This window comes from Seriola aureovittata, chromosome 9, assembly GCF_021018895.1.
Source record: "Seriola aureovittata isolate HTS-2021-v1 ecotype China chromosome 9, ASM2101889v1, whole genome shotgun sequence".
Taxonomy (NCBI): Eukaryota; Metazoa; Chordata; class Actinopteri; order Carangiformes; family Carangidae; genus Seriola; species Seriola aureovittata.
In genome coordinates this window covers 6,689,289-6,704,892 of record NC_079372.1, presented here as the reverse complement: position 1 = coordinate 6,704,892, position 15,604 = coordinate 6,689,289, and the positions used below count along the sequence as shown (strand labels likewise).

The window sequence follows — 15,604 nt, the reverse complement described above, 5'->3', positions numbered from 1 at the left end:
ATCCATCAGGCTTTAACTGTCAACAGGCCAGCAACAGGCAGTTTATTAATAACTATGCTTGGTTATGTGTGTCTGTGTGTATGGGGTAACCAGGGCTCTGTTGATACTGAACACCACTTTTGTTTGTGCCAGCTCTCACATCCTGCAGCCCATTACACCTTAGCCAAATGACAAGGCCAGCTAAAGGGCACCCCAAATAGGGAAGGACGGTGAGGTGAACAGTACAAACAAATGCAAACACACATAATGTGCAAGAAGAATATTTGTCTTTGGAGTGCAGTGTGGCCCAGTGTGCACGTGCCCGTGAGCAATCAATCTATGAAATCACCCTGCATCAATAAGGCCCTCTGCTGAGGCCATTGTGTGGGGGAGGGGAAAATTGGTTTTGTAACTGTGTGTGTATTTCTGTGTCTATGTGTGTCTATACGGACAGAAAATGGCTTTCTGCACTGCAGATGTAATAACTTGAGGCATAAGGGAAAGGGTGGGAGGGAGGGGGCAGTTCAATTACAATTTCCTCCACTCCCTCGGCCTCACTCTATGCCAAGTAATTCATTTCAGAGGCAATTACCAATAGGACCGCAGCCCAGCCTGCTCGTCTAACTCGAATGGATGAGCTGTCACAGCCAGGGGGGTGGGGGGGGGGGGGGGGGGCTGGAGGACGGGAACGCTTCAAGCTGCTCCACATACACTCACAAACAACAACACACCCGTGGGGATGAGCAAAAACACACTTCTCAGAGATAACCACACTGACACATCCACACACAGATATCTGGCGACACATCTAAATCCACAGAGACATCCCGGGTGATAATCATTAAGATCACAGAAATCTTTGATAATTGTGATCTACGAAGGAAATCTCATTGTATCTCACACAGATTAGCACACTTCCTCTGAAGTTTTCATCAACAACAAAAACAGTAACACTGGGATGAAGCTGTGCTGGTGAAAAAGAGACGTAATCCTAGTGACATTCCTTACCATCTCATCAATGCAATTCTTTCACAGCCACTCATCTCCAGGGTGATAGAGGCTATTGTCTTATTGTTCTGTATTAATCACAAAACCTTAATCTATGCATTTAAATACTTTGTGCCTTCTGATGTAGCATTAGAGAAAAAAAGGCTACAGCAACCCACATATTTTTTCTGCCATTTCTTTCAGTCCTTAAGCAATAAGGTTTTGTGGGCCTAGTTGGCTGTGAGGATAAAGGCAGTGTAGGATGTGACTGCTGTCTGCCTGCTGACTCAAATCTAACTGTAATGGAATTACTCGCAATTACCCTGCCTCCCCACTGGCCCAGCCCAGAGTAACAGAGTCCCTGAATAAAGGCGAACACACACTGGAACATTCACAGTTTCTCCTTCAAAGCGATGCCCTGCAAAGTGGTTTCAAAAATATTTCCGTCAGGTCAGGAAAAGCAAAAGTCTCTGTTATGCCACATGCACTCATTCTCTGCTAGCCTTGTGGGGCAGAGGCAGGGTCAAACTCATTTCAATTCCTCAAAGTTCAGAAGTAGAATTGGACATGAAATTGAAAAAGGAAAAAAAGTGCTGATAATGAAAATGAAATGGAATTGACCTCCACTCTGACAGAGCACATGTGGAGTTATAAAGGACTGACAGTGGAAAATATAAATGAATTAGGGTCAAAGAATGAGATATATGAAGTAGATTTCATCTTTTCTCCTCTGGCAAAAAGAGATGGTGTGTGATGCACACATGCACTCGCATCTGCAAACTACCCACACCTCTATGTTAGGAAGCGAAACTCATTTATTATGATGTCCCAATGATGAGGCATACATACAGAGAGAGATAGAGAAAAAAAACAATAAGGGGATGACTTATTGGTTACCTGCTGATACGCGCCTTCAAAAACAACATCCAATGAATTGGTCACAACCTCTGAGGTCATTGTATATCAGTGAAAATAAATCATATGCTACAGTATGCAATAACTGACCGTATGGTTATTGTTGGTATATCAATGTTGGCTGGTACAGACACAAGCTGTCTTTTGGGTTGGGATGATAGAGAGTTTGGGGGTTTGTGGCCTTGTGGCTGTCTGGAGACCCTGATCAGGCAAAAATAATGTCAAAGCAAATACATAAGTATTGATCTGCTTCTAGTCCCTTCAGTCCACAGCATGTGGTATGATAGTCTGTATGCTGGCTACATGGTAAACAGACAGCAATCCATACCCACTTAGTCTGGAAACCCCTTCTAAAACTGAACCACTGCACTGAAATTCTGGTTAGTTCACTCCATCTCAGTGTAGTATGAGTACTGTGTTATGTTGCTAGCTCACTTTCCTTAGAGAGGAACAGAGGTTAGTATCCAAGAAGTAACATTACTGCAGGTACAAAGCTATCAGTTGCTGTTTAGTTAAAATAAAAGTTTGACCCTTCCCTCTAAGTCCATAGTAATCTGTAGTTGGCTTTGAGGTATAGTAGCGTCTCCAGGTTCTTTGGTAAGATACGGCCTCTCTCTGGCCGCAGGCAGCGCCCAGCAGTAGTGAAAATACTCCCCACCACAGTGCCACAAGCAGGTATGGTAAATGCCCTCTTGGCCACCTGGGCAAGCAGAGGAAAGTCAATTGCTTTACGCCGCCAGTAATGCAAAGCCTCCTCATCTGTTGGTTCCTCTCGTAGATACACGGTCAACTCCTGTTCTAGGCTCTTGGCCTGTGTTGTGGGTCTCTGCTTGATAAAAGAGAAGAGCTTGCAGGGCCGAGAAAGTGAGGAGACCGGCGATAGAGCCGGAGCAGGGGGAGTCTTGGATTGAGGGTGTAGGTCTGTGGTGGAGTTTATGGGGCTGGAGGCTGTGGAATGTTTGGATAACTCCTCTATGAGAACTTGTCTGTGCCAGTCAGGGTTGCTGCTCCAAGTGAGCTTGAACTGGGGGTCCAGAGCGGTGGCGGTGATGTAGAGGGGGTCCTCCAGGATAGGGGCCAGCCGACGCTCTACAGCCTGGCTGAGGCCCACCAGCAGAGAGGGGCAGTGGGGGGTTGATGTCTCAGAGAGATGCTTCCGAAGGCCCAGGACACACGGCAGCCCCAGGCTGATGGACACGTGTCTGTCTGTCTGTATGTCTGCCTGTCTGTCCCCATGCACCATGTCCCAGGCCTCAGTGAAGGGCTCCAAAGTGTCAGTGAGCTCCCTCAGGAGAGCTCTCTCAGAAGCACCCAGCGCCAGCTCCCCTGGACCACTCACCTCCTCCAGGAACTCCACTGAGTCCAACAGCCGCCGAAGCACCTGCATCAAAAATGAAACAAAAAGTAAAAAAATGTTAAAACCTTGGAATCACACTCTTGATTTCATTCTTGCTAAAAAGCCATTTGCGAGTCTCATAATATAAACCTTAATAACACAGCCACAGTCAAAAATTATAATCACAATTATTATAGACACATACTGTATAATAGTACTATCTCTATTAAGCATTTATAAGCAGCATATAAACAATAAATAATCAAAGGTTTATAAAGCACTATAATGTAGCTGGAAGAACATATTGGGACATTTTAAGTGTTTATTGGCGCATTTGTTACTGTAACTTCTCCTGTGAACCCTCACTAACTGATGCAGCTGGTGATTGACAATATCTAAAAAATATAGCTTTAACACAGCTGCAACACATACAAAATATGTCTTCTTAAAATTGTTGACGTGTCCTTATATGTGCTTACAATTATTGTATATAACATGCAATGTTGAAATGAAATATTTATATTGTGTTAATAATACACATGATAATATCATGATGGCAGATGTTAGGCCTTGAGGGTGTTTTTGTTTATCAGTTCATTCTTTTTGTGTGCTTTTGTTGAGTTATGGTTACAGACTTTCTCTCCACCTCCCTACACTTAAATTTTAGTCTAATTAATTTGCCAAAAAATAGAAAAATACACACACCCACACACAAAAGGTGAAGATGAATTTGACTGATATTTTTGTTTTTCAAATTTTCTATAGTTATCCAGATAATATTGTTATTGGTATATTCTTTTGGCCACACTAATCTGATATCATGACCTCCCTCTTCTGTATACTACTCAGGGACTTGATAATATTACATACCTTAAGCTGAGCAGCCCAGTCTCTTACTGCAGGAAGGGCAGTTCGTGGCCCCCCCACTGTCAGCCCAATGCCATCAAACACCTGGCTGAGTTTCTCAGGTGGGACAGCAGAGGTAATGTAGTTGTAGAAACAGGCTGCCTTGGCCAGTGTGGAGGAGAGCTGTGGACAAGAGCGTAACCCCTCTCTAACACACTGTTCAAGAGAGCGAGAGAAACAGTCCACCCGACAAACACCGAGACCCTGCTCCCACGAGTCCTCCCATTCCCCTTCATCTCCCCCATCACCATGGCCGTTCCTGATCCCTTCCTCCACATCGTTACCATTGCCCACCTCTTCTTCATCATTGTCATCTTGCAGGTTAGCAAGAGGAGGTGAAATCAGGAAACCAGGAAGACAACATGGCTTTATGGTCGTTGTTGCCAGAAAAGGGTCCGCAACAACACGAAATGCTCTCCCCGAAACCCCATGGGAGTGACACACTTCATCAAAATCTGACAGCACGCGATTCCCAGAGCTGCCACCAGTCAGGGGAAGGCACGCCAGCAGAGCTGAACGCATCTGCCAGTCAGATGTAAGAAAATGGCAGGTGACACCGAGGTACCTACGGAGAGAGACAGAAGACTCAGCAGAGAGACACTCAAACCAAGTTGGAATCGTGTTGTTTATATGTTGATTTTACATCCTTACCCTGAGGTGGCTCCAGAAAAGCCCCTCCAGAGATCCAGGCTGAGACTGAGGGCGTGTGCTGAAGCCAGGGCCTGACGGGTAGTCAGCTGGACTTGGTAGGCGTAGGCTGGGAGGAGCTGGCTGTGGATGTAGTGCTGAGGCTCCGGAGTGTAACGTGGCTCCAAGAGCTGCAGCAGCTCTCTGAAGCCTTGATTTTCAACTATGGACACTGGCTGCAGATCACGCACAATCATCTTAGCTATGGCCTCAGAGATCAAAACCTATGGTGACAAAACCCAGTGTGAATGACCCTTATTTTACAGCAGATGATTTGATGCATTGCCACATTGAATAAAGTAACACTTGTTATAGGATTACATAAATAGTAGGACAGTTATTTGCATCTCAAGTGGTGACGGACTATAATGCACACCTGACGTGGGTCATGTCTGTCAAACTTGGTCACCCCTCCTCCTGAACCTCCTCCTACTCCTCCCTCCACAATTCCCATTCCTCCAACACCACCTCCTCCTCCTCCTCCTCCTCCTCCTCCTCCTCCCACTCCAGTACTGATGGGAAGAGTGTAGCGGGTATTCCCTCCATTGCTGGTGAAACTGTGCAGGGAACCAGAGGAGTAACCCTCTCTCTTCATATCCTTCCTTTTCACAAAGTCATCATACATAGCCTGGTGCTTCCGCTGAATGGGAGAGAGATAGAGAGGGACACAGCAATGTTACTGGTTGACAGGTAGAACACTTCATTCAGCGCTTAGGTGTGTACATCTCTTCACCATACTGTCTTGTCTAAATATCAGTAGCTATAAGAAGATACAGTGTGGCTAAACCTGGCTGTCTTTACAGTCAGGTTTATGCAGCTGACACTGTGTAGTATACATAAAAGAAAGATGCTGTAGGGCCAGCTGGTTTAGCTGATGCTGACAGAAATATTAGACTGAGAATAAGTGTAGAGGATTCGTCCCTTGATGTTAACATGCAGACAATACCTTTTATTTTGAAATCATTACCTTGAGATGTGTTACGAAGTTGGACGTGACGCTCCGTTTCGCCTGGATTCTGGTGCCACAAGCCTTGCAGTTGGACTCGATTTTGCCATTTTCACCTTCAAACACAATATTAAAGTAATCCAGAATAGACACCTTCGAAACTGACGCCATTGGAGCCAACAGTTCCTCTGCTCCGGAGTAAAATCAACTTGCGATCAAGGGCAATCTGAGTGTGAGGTATCAATCTCACCTCGGCTCTGATCATGAGCGCAGGCCAGCGTGTTTACTTCCCAACCCCTGATCACACATCAACAAATGTTGCTGCCAGTTGCGCAGACAAAAGAAAATTGAATTTCAGGCAGGAGTTAGCGTCGCTCGCACGTCCGAAATCGGCCACAATCAGGCTACAACGGGCTGCTGCGGATGTCTGGAAACATCAATAATCTAACAGTGAGGCTACATCCGTTGTTTCTGCGCTCCCATCCGTCGATCGGACGCAAGTGGAGGGGAGGCAGAGCGGTGTTTCATGGAGGTATGTAGACAGTAATATAATTGGACCAGGAAGTACACACAATAAACGGGAGTTTCGTATCCCATTTCGACAGTTCCCGGTAATGTTCGGCTGTCCCCAGTCAAGATGCTTGGATCCGAGGGTGGTGGCGCTCGGTCAGATGTTTTCAATTATACCCATGTCGTTATAATAAGAGGAGGCAGTTTTCTCCTGATTTAGTAGCATTTCATAAACGATTTGAAAGTAACACCAGATGTTTATTTTAAATTAAACATAGGACTTAATAAAAAAAATAGAATAAGACAGTATGAAAGACCATTAGGTACCACTGTCTAAAAAGGAATTCTTTATTAAGAGCTAAGAAGTTTGAAGTAATTGTCTTATTAATGGTTATTAAACAATTATTAAATCTAATTTTTTGCTAACTAGTTATAAACCATTAATAACAACGTTTGGGTTGCCAGGATGTGAAAAATACCCTCACTGATTGGACCTGAATAAACTTTCTCTGTACTTATAAAAAAAATCAGTGCTACAAAGAGCTTTAACCAAACCAGACAACAAAAATAAATATAGAATACAACACACTGACACAAAGCCATATACCTTTACAGAAGGTAAATGGCTGCAGAGGATCTGGACCAAAATCTACTTATTTAGCATTACAACTGCACACATACAAAATAAAAGCGATAAACACTGAACAAAGGCATTTTCCAAAACCTGGCAAGCTACAATTCTTATTAGCTTATAACTGAGCTATGAAGCATCAGTAAATTATTTATTAATAATTTATTATGCATAATACGAATATTCATAATTAATGAAGCCCCTAGATTCAAATCATAAACCCTTTGCTGCCTCATCACAAAGTGGTGGCAATCGTTTATTGAAAAAGTTCAAACAGGTTCTAGATTTCTGAATAAATTAAAGTCAAAAGCAAAGACTTAATTGATCCTGAGAAATCCTCAGACAGCGTTCCCAAACACATCCATCTCAAACAAGAAGCATCAGTCAACCCAGCACAAAACAGGATCTAATACCAATTAATCATAAAGAAGGAACCGCTACTTTTGTGATGTTCACTTAAAAATCCAGCAGTTAAAGTTCACTGGGCCCTGAAACGTATATACTGACTCCATCAGTCGCTCTCTGTGGCCACAGGCTCTTCTCAGATCATCTCTCCAGCTTTGCCTCTTTGCCTTTATTCAGTCTGCCACTTTGTCCATCTGAGCAGCTGAGGTTGTCTTCTGGAGAACGTGTTTGTCATTCATGCTGTTCCTCAGCTCCCGTCTGCTGTTCAAAACTGCAGTCTGAAGGGTTGCAATCTCAGCGGACAGCTCTATAACTGTAATATGACAGAAATAAAAGAAAGAAGATGAAAGATGAGGAAAATTATTTACTGGTAGTTAATTTATCTACATAAACACATCTATATCCATCTATTGTTGGGAGTATACACACTCCTGTGGGCTCAGTATACTGTGCACTAGAACCAAATGTGGCCATGTGAGCTCATCACACAGCAGCTAAAGAAAACACATGCAAATAAACAAATAACAATCAAATGAAGAAAACATCTTTACCAATGTGATCGCATGGTGCAAATATAGAAAACACAGCCAAATACAGAGATGGGCTGCAAACTCTGTGACAACACAAACAAACACAAGCAAACAGAGAAAATACAACACAACACAACACAACAAACACAATACAGAAACCCTGAAGTTGCACAGAATAAAACTGAACCGAGATGCATTACATGAGCAGTTTACGGGACATACTAAAAACCAGTGAGCACACTCGGACATGAGTGTCTATGTTGGCCTGGCAAACATAGACTATGTGTATTTTGTCAGTGTATTTGAATTTTGAGTCTTGTAAACACAAACTCTCAGAATGTTAAAACTGAAATAAAACATTGGCTCATTTTCCAACAACACTGACAGGATGTCAGCTAAAATGTTTTTCTATTTTGCTTGTGTAATTGTAATTTCAACTTCCTTGTAAGATACCCAACCTCCCACCAAGATATCGGACTTTTAATTGTAATTGTAAATTCAATTCCTTTGCATTTCAACTACCTGAGACACCCAACCTCTCACTTTCTCATCAATATTCAAACCCTTTTGTATTTTAAATTGTGTTGACTAGACCTCTTAACTTCACACTTCAGGGGGTCTGTGCCGATACCTGCGAAAGACAAAAGAGTGTGAAAGCACACCATAGGTAAGAGGCCGACCCCACAGCAGACAAGGGACGTGAAACACACCACAGGGGTGGGCCTTTCCCTCAGGTATAAATGTTCAAGGTTCCTCATGCTCGGGGTTTTTCTTCATTTTGAACCGCTTGCATGTTGATTGACCTTTTCTTTGCAAAGAAAATAAAACCTTGTTGGTCGACGGAAGTCTCTATTGCATTCTTCACCAAGAGCAGAAAATTTCCACGACACTTGTTTTTTTTGTTTTTTCTTTTTTTGGTTGTGTCTTCTGTATTATAGGGGTTTGGTTACGCTGCTTGTGTGTTCTCAATTTTTGAGTTTTATTTATTTGCAGCGTCTCCCTTCTAAATTCAGTGCATGTGCTGTCATGTTGGTGTAGATATTTTCTTATTTTCTTCATTTGCTTGTGTTTTGTCTATTTGCATTGTGTTGAATCACTGTAAGAATCTCAAGTAAAGTAAACCGATATGTACAACTGTTGAAACATGTTTTTTTTGGTACACTGTAAAGTGCTGCTTTTGTGAAAGAAAACTACATCTATCCATGGCTATATTTGCATACAACATCAATTCAATATGATGACCTGCAGTAACTTTGGCTGCATCCAGAGGTAATCACATACCATTTCCTTTACTATGGTCTCACCTTAAACCCAAATCGTATAAAGTATACACTTGTTTGGACACGTAACACGATACCTTGCTTGAATGACGACTGCGCTTGTTTAAGCGATTGCGGCACCAGAATCCCAAACCATTTCAGTGGATCTTGCTGAGGATTCTGGTCACTTCGTTTGACTGGAGTTACTTCAGGAGCTTTCTGACTCCTTGCTTTATCATTTGCCTCTTTTTCTGTGATATCCTTTTGAGGTTTGTTTCTTCTCCTGACACCTGTGAAATTAGATAATATAATGAATTAAAAAAAAAACAAAAAAAAAACGGTGGATGTAAACAAGATACATTGTTAGCATCACACAGATCATGGTAGACTCACCTTCTTCTTGAGGTCCAATATCCTCTATGGATGTCACATCTTTTCCAGACTCTTTACTTTGTTTAACTCTTTCTGTGCAGAAGTCCACCTCCCCATTTTCTAGTGTTCTGTAACACACACAAGTCCCAGTCATAAAAAGGCTTTCCAAAACTCACAGTGCACATCGATTCACATTGGAGCATTAATTTCCACACGTCTAATTTCTCACCTGGCATGAACACAGACCAGTGGCTCAATCTCACTTGCATACTGAAGTGCAGAGACTTGTTTGTTTCCCATGGAATATCGTGCCTTGGACATGGTGAACCATCCCTGTGGGGAACACATAACGGCAACTTTACATTTCACATAGGTGCTAAAGTAGATGAAGAGGATAAACAGTAAAATTGATGTCGTGAAACTTAAGAAAGATAGAGTGATAAATAGATTGTGTAGGAATAATCCTGAACCATCAGTAAACTAGCAGATATGGAAATTGAGTATCCTTCTGAGGGAGTAGACTCATTCTGATTGACGGTCGGAGGACAGTTTTGGGTTCACAACAGTCTTGGTAAAAAAAATATTCAGCTGCAAAACCTGCAGAGAATCAATCAAAACTAACTCTGATTGATAGATTTACTTAGTATAGTAGGCACACATTAAATTACATTACATTGCCAAATATTTAAGGTTGCCTGCACATATACAGTACTTTACATTCATTTTAGGCTCTTTAGATGTTTAAAATCTTCTCCATCACTCCGTAGCATCAGAGAGGCGCCTGATTGTTCCCATATAAGGAGTCCTACAACAAATGCTTTGGCCCTGATCTCAGCATCATGGAGTGAGTCTGAGATTACATGAAGAGACAAGACACTGAGACAGTTCTCCAAGATGCCTGGAACAACCCACCTACCAAGCACCATGAAAAACTGTGCACATGCATGTGGGAGAATTGGTGCTGTTTTAAAAGGCAAAGGGTGGTCACACCAAATATTCTTTTGAGTTGGGTTTTCTTCTGTTCAGTGGATAAATAAAACTATTCAAAGAATTATACTTAAAAGCATCCTTACTTTATTTTTAGTGCCTAAAACTTTTGGACAATATTGTACACACCCCGGCTGCAACTAATGATTTTTTTCATTACTGATTAATATGATGATGATTTCCCCTATTAATCAAGTGATCTATAAGACATGAGAAAACTAAAAATACCCTTCACATGATCTTGAACCTCATTGTAAGGTCATTAAAAGTCTTATAGATATAGTCCTATCAAAATACAAGACCCCCAAAATATTCAATTCGTTATGTTGCAAAAACCAAGAAAAACTGAAAGTTGACACATTCGAGAACCTGGAACCATCAAATGTTTGACAGTTTTGATTGAAAAATGATTTAATCGATTAATTGAATGAATAGTTGACTCATTTCTTTTTCGTTCAGCTAACTGATTAATCAACTAATCACTGCAGCTGTGGTACATACATATGTTTGCCATGATATACCTAATTATTTTCATCATCTATGAATCTGTTGATTATTAATGGTCTATGAAATATGAGGAAAATATTGAAAAATGTCATACTGCCCAAACCAACATATTGAAATGACTTGTTTTGTCTGACCATCAGTACATTACCAAAAGATACTATCATAGAAGAACATAAAAACCAGCAAATACTCAGATTTGAGAAGGTGGAACCAGTGAATTTTGACAAACATTCAATTAACTACCAAATTAATCAACAAATTGATAAATGAACAGTTTCAGCTCTATTTTTAAAGGATTGCGTCTTCAAAAAACATTTTTTTGCACATTTTATACATTTTTAGACACACAATATGGAAAGATATAGATATATGAGGCTGGCGAGCTCGCTAAAGGAAATTACAGGTAAAGTCTGAACGGTTTTCTGCGCTACCTGCTCTATGAGAGAGTTGAGAGTGGCTCGTTTTTCCTCCAGTAACTCCAGCTGGTCCATGAAACGGAGCAGCTTTCCGTCCAGTGACAGAGAAGATTCCTCCAGTTCTGAGATACCCATGTCGGCTTTTCTACTAGCTCAAATCCTTTTTCATACAGCCTTTACCACCGTCGTTTTCACTATAAATCAGCCGTCCAAGGTTAGAAAAAATTGCACTCCACTACTTCCGTATAGCATGTGTCACATGATTTAGATCACGTGCAGACACAATCCCCATTGCAGTAAAACAATGACATTTTAAGATCACGCTATCGGTATTACAACTCTGAAAGTATAATAGATAATTTGAGGTTAACTTCTAGGTAGGTTCATAGCAGCCAATACCGAAAAAGCCATCTGTATATTTGTTAATAATGTACATGACGAACTGTTCATACTGTCATTAACTGTTATATTTTAGCTCTTGTTTGAAATGATATGGCAAAACCATGCTCGTGAAAAAAAAAAGTCTTAATAATAGGTAGGATCTTTTAAAACGTAATCCAAAATGATCAAAAAGGTAGTTCCCATACCGGGAGTCGAACCCGGGCCGCCTGGGTGAAAACCAGGAATCCTAACCGCTAGACCATATGGGACCGGTACTCACTTCTCAATATCTACCAAATTGAACTTGAAATATACGGTGCATGTACTCACAGCCTTGACTTGAAGAACCAATACCAGTGTCCCTTTCACATGTAGTACAATTATAAAGTAGCATAAAATGCAAATACTCAGATAAAGTACAAACTTACATCAAAGTTAGTACACTTCGTCAGCTAATGTACCTAGTTGCATTTCACAATTCAACCTGAAGGAAACTTCAAAATTACTTTAAAATGAAGGCTGTCTAAAGCTAACATTAAGGTACACGGTACAACCCTCAATGTGCAATTAGTGAAACAAGGACTGTGCACCACAACGTTATAGTGAAAGATATGCTGTTTTACTTTTTTATTTGATAAATTGCCAGGAACGTTTAAGGATACGTTTATGTCGCACGGATATTACAGATAATGGCAGATATCTGTAGCCTTAACGATAACAACAGCGGTGAAGTGTTTAAGTGTTTTTATTTAAAAAAATATCACCGTTACCATTAGTGTATCATATGGAGCTTAGTCCACCAACGATTAGAGTAGCGTGGAGATGTAGCAAAAGAAATGTCGGCACAGGCTGACGGCAGATTATTTTCACCGAGACAGACTTACCCATAAATGGTAAGGATGACTGCCTAATTCAAACAGTTTCATAAAGCCCTCTGTGCCTTGCCGTAGCATGACTCCCAGTAGCTCGCCGTGATCGTATAGTGGTTAGTACTCTGCGTTGTGGCCGCAGCAACCCCGGTTCGAATCCGGGTCACGGCAGGGATAAATCCCTGACACGGCTTGGGAGGACAACTTTTTCCTCCTCACGCGAAAACACTGGGTCTAAAATATTGCAACCGCTTGCCGTAAAATAAAGCATATGTCAGCTAAGAAATGTATATAGTATCTTAAATCTTCCCTAAAGCCAATGCTAACAGTTGAAAACAGTTGCTAACAGTTTAATGTGCTTCTCGTGTATTTCAGCTTTTATGTTCATGCTCTTTGAACTATTTCAGTGTCATGTCTTTCGTTAATATGATCTATCTATCTATCCATCTATCTATCATCATTTATTTGGTTATCAATTATATTCTGTGTACATAAACAGAATCTACTAAGTAACTGCTTTATTTGCCTCTGGATTTTAGTGGAGTAGAGTTGATAAAAAGAAAGTATAAATTGAAATATTCAAGCAAAGTACAAGTCCCTAAAAATTGCATTCAAGTACTAAGTACAATCCACTAAGTCACGTCCCACCACTAGAAATATTGTGTCATTTTGTAAAATCATTATACTTTAAATGCAATATCGTTACATAAAGTGCAGTAATTTACCCTTCACCCACTGTGGAAACACGGCTCTGTACATGAAAAGAGGGGACAGTCAGTCGGAGTAAGAGGCGCTCTTTCATTGGTGGTTGCCAACGACAACGTCAATGTTCCGAGATGAAGAGCCACTGAACGTGCCGGTAGATCGCATGTGCCGGTAGGTCTATGCATACGATCTTCTGATTGGTGATTGTAAACACCAGTAGCCGCCCCCTACTCAAGTGAGTTCCGCTTTTGACTTCATCGGCACTAGTATGGCATGTAGTTAAAACCGTAACGGACTATTGCATCTATTGCAGTATTTTTTTTTTTAAATAATACTCTGTATTCAATACATAGGTGAAACTCTGCACTGCAGTAAACCCATTTTAATATCATCACTGGTAAGAAAACACTGACTATTGCTTTTGTGTTGTTGGGCTCCTTGAATAAAATCTTACCTCTAATAACTAAATAAAGATAAATGACAAAAATGTAAAAGTCTCAGTTCAAGTTATCCATGGAATTGTTGAAATCAATCAGTTTTGAGCCTTTTGTGGATGTTTTTTTTTAAATAATTTCTTTAAACAGATCATGGATGCCTCTTCAGCAACTGGAGTTCTTCATCCCTACTGGCCAAGGGACCTTTTGATTCCCACCTATGTTGCCAATGACCGATCTATGTCAGAGATCCTGGTGTTTCTGTTTTCTGTGTCCGGAGTGTTTCTGCTTGTGACCTGGCTGATCTCCGGCCAGAAAGGGGCCACTGGCAGGCTGGGGACGTGGAGGCGTCTGGCTGTGTGCTGGTTTGCCGTCTGTGGTTTCATCCATGGTGTCATCGAGGGCTGGTTCTCACTGTATTATGATATTATTCCAGGAGACCAGAGCTTCCTTTCACAGCTCTGTGAGTATACAAACAAACAAACAAACAAACAAACAAAAAGCTTTAAAATAAAGTGCATTAGTATCATATGTTGCGTATTGGAAGTGATTTTTTGGTTAACACAGTATGTTTAATATCTCTCTCACAGGGAAAGAGTACTCCAAAGGAGACAGTCGATATGTAATGTGAGTTCATCTTTGCACAAAATAATTTTAAATGTTTGCTTAAAAAGAAGGAACAATGCTATAAGTAATTGCACCCTGCATATTTCTTTTCTCCCTAGAGCTGATAACTTTACTGTCTGTATGGAGACCGTCACTGCTTGGTTATGGGGACCATTCAGCTTTTGGGCTGTGTTTGCCTTCTTAACAAACAAGCCCTACCGATTTGTACTGCAGCTCATCATTTCATTAGGTAAGAACGTGCTACAACACTTAAACTGTGGGTTGATTAGGTTGTTAAAGCATCTCTATACTCACATATAAACTGAATGTCAGTGTCCGTGACCCAAAGTGAGCCTTTGGGGAAAAAGTGGGCCTCTCTTACAAGTTATCAGAATCCAGTGAATGTCTATAATATGTATATGTTGGGTCTTGACATACAATCTGATTCCAGGTCAGCTGTACGGAGCGGTGCTTTACTTCTTCACAGAGCACAGAGATGGCTATGCTCACAGTGAGTTGGGACATCCAATCTACTTCTGGTTCTACTTTGTGTTTATGAATGTGTTGTGGGTCGTCATACCACTGGTGCTCATTGTGGATGCATGGACACAGATGTCAGCAGCCCAGACACACATGGATAACACAAAGTCACACAAGGCGAAGAGGAAGTGAGCGGCAACAGGCAAAACTGACTGTAGGACTGTGGGACACTACAAAGGGAAAGAAGACAGAGAAGAGCATACAATTTGTATTGATAAAAAAACAAAAAAAACAATATGAAGCAAAAGAAATGTTCACTTTGTTGGAGTTGGACAAATCTCATCTAAGGTTTGTCATGCTGTACCTGTTGCACTGCATTTTGAATTTGATAACAACTGTTGGCAAATAATAGAAGTTGAATTTAGACTGCTACTTGTTGTTTGTGCCTATGATAATAAAGTTTTGGATTTTATTCTGGATTGGTGGAGCCTTAGGGAGAAGAGCAAAATAAATATTTTTTTCTCAACATCATCTTCATCTTCCTTTAAGCTGCATAACTTCATGAATGAACTGAAAACTGCTTTAGGTGACATTAAGTACATCTTCACACAGAACCAATATTAAAGTATATTAGTATTAGTTTTTTGCTAACAAAAGACTGTGAAGATTCACTTCAGTGGGTAATCTGAGTATGTTAAATCCAAATAAGATTCATCACCACTGGTAATGTGCCTTACACCATTTACTATCAACAGC

At 41.0% G+C, this 15,604-nt stretch overlaps 3 protein-coding genes, 1 long non-coding RNA gene and 2 other non-coding genes across 6 annotated transcripts in view; 2 read left to right on the top strand and 4 right to left on the bottom strand.

The window, feature by feature from the left end:
* Positions 1–645: 645 nt before the first annotated feature.
* On the bottom strand, positions 646–6,473 carry si:dkey-109j17.5 (zinc finger BED domain-containing protein 4). Its single transcript, XM_056384238.1, has 5 exons — positions 5,778–6,473; positions 5,187–5,450; positions 4,775–5,034; positions 4,088–4,688; positions 646–3,262 (listed from the first exon to the last, which is right to left on the bottom strand). The coding sequence occupies exons 1-5, from the start codon at positions 5,925–5,927 to the stop codon at positions 2,420–2,422; spliced, it is 2,118 nt and encodes a 705-aa protein (XP_056240213.1). The 5' UTR covers positions 5,928–6,473; the 3' UTR covers positions 646–2,419.
* Positions 6,474–6,600: 127 nt separating this feature from the next.
* ccdc115 (coiled-coil domain containing 115) lies at positions 6,601–11,632 on the bottom strand. Its single transcript, XM_056384275.1, has 5 exons — positions 11,389–11,632; positions 9,693–9,796; positions 9,485–9,591; positions 9,190–9,381; positions 6,601–7,615 (listed from the first exon to the last, which is right to left on the bottom strand). The coding sequence occupies exons 1-5, from the start codon at positions 11,506–11,508 to the stop codon at positions 7,476–7,478; spliced, it is 663 nt and encodes a 220-aa protein (XP_056240250.1). The 5' UTR covers positions 11,509–11,632; the 3' UTR covers positions 6,601–7,475.
* A 319-nt stretch (positions 11,633–11,951) lies between these two features.
* trnae-uuc (transfer RNA glutamic acid (anticodon UUC)) lies at positions 11,952–12,023 on the bottom strand. The gene has a single exon. It is a non-coding gene; the product is annotated as a tRNA-Glu (tRNA).
* A 699-nt stretch (positions 12,024–12,722) lies between these two features.
* On the top strand, positions 12,723–12,794 carry trnah-gug (transfer RNA histidin (anticodon GUG)). The gene has a single exon. It is a non-coding gene; the product is annotated as a tRNA-His (tRNA).
* A 771-nt stretch (positions 12,795–13,565) lies between these two features.
* On the top strand, positions 13,566–15,374 carry ebp (EBP cholestenol delta-isomerase). Its single transcript, XM_056384274.1, has 5 exons — positions 13,566–13,725; positions 13,913–14,225; positions 14,353–14,389; positions 14,488–14,618; positions 14,820–15,374. Exons 2-5 carry the CDS (start codon positions 13,916–13,918, stop codon positions 15,038–15,040), a joined length of 699 nt encoding a protein of 232 aa, XP_056240249.1. The 5' UTR covers positions 13,566–13,725; positions 13,913–13,915; the 3' UTR covers positions 15,041–15,374.
* Positions 14,135–15,604, bottom strand: part of LOC130174462 (uncharacterized) — a 59,747-nt gene continuing 58,277 nt past the window's right edge. The window contains exon 4 of the long non-coding RNA XR_008828596.1: positions 14,135–14,223. This is a non-coding gene — a long non-coding RNA (uncharacterized LOC130174462). The remainder of the gene's footprint in view (positions 14,224–15,604) is intronic.

Excerpts from the sequence above, each read along its gene's own strand:
- si:dkey-109j17.5 (XM_056384238.1), bottom strand. The coding sequence starts at position 5,927 with ATGGCGTCAGTTTCGAAGGTGTCTATTCTGGATTACTTTAATATTGTG. Across the intron at positions 5,451-5,777 it reads ACTTCGTAACACATCTCAAG|CGGAAGCACCAGGCTATGTA; the intron begins GTAATGATTTCA and ends TCTCCCATTCAG. Across the intron at positions 3,263-4,087 it reads ACTGGGCTGCTCAGCTTAAG|GTGCTTCGGCGGCTGTTGGA; the intron begins GTATGTAATATT and ends TTTTTGATGCAG.
- ebp (XM_056384274.1), top strand. The coding sequence starts at position 13,916 with ATGGATGCCTCTTCAGCAACTGGAGTTCTTCATCCCTACTGGCCAAGG. Across the intron at positions 14,226-14,352 it reads GAGCTTCCTTTCACAGCTCT|GGAAAGAGTACTCCAAAGGA; the intron begins GTGAGTATACAA and ends TCTCTCTCACAG. Across the intron at positions 14,390-14,487 it reads GGAGACAGTCGATATGTAAT|AGCTGATAACTTTACTGTCT; the intron begins GTGAGTTCATCT and ends TTTTCTCCCTAG.
- ccdc115 (XM_056384275.1), bottom strand. The coding sequence starts at position 11,508 with ATGGGTATCTCAGAACTGGAGGAATCTTCTCTGTCACTGGACGGAAAG. Across the intron at positions 9,797-11,388 it reads TCAACTCTCTCATAGAGCAG|GGATGGTTCACCATGTCCAA; the intron begins GTAGCGCAGAAA and ends TGTTCCCCACAG. Across the intron at positions 7,616-9,189 it reads GCAGTCGTCATTCAAGCAAG|TTATAGAGCTGTCCGCTGAG; the intron begins GTATCGTGTTAC and ends GTCATATTACAG.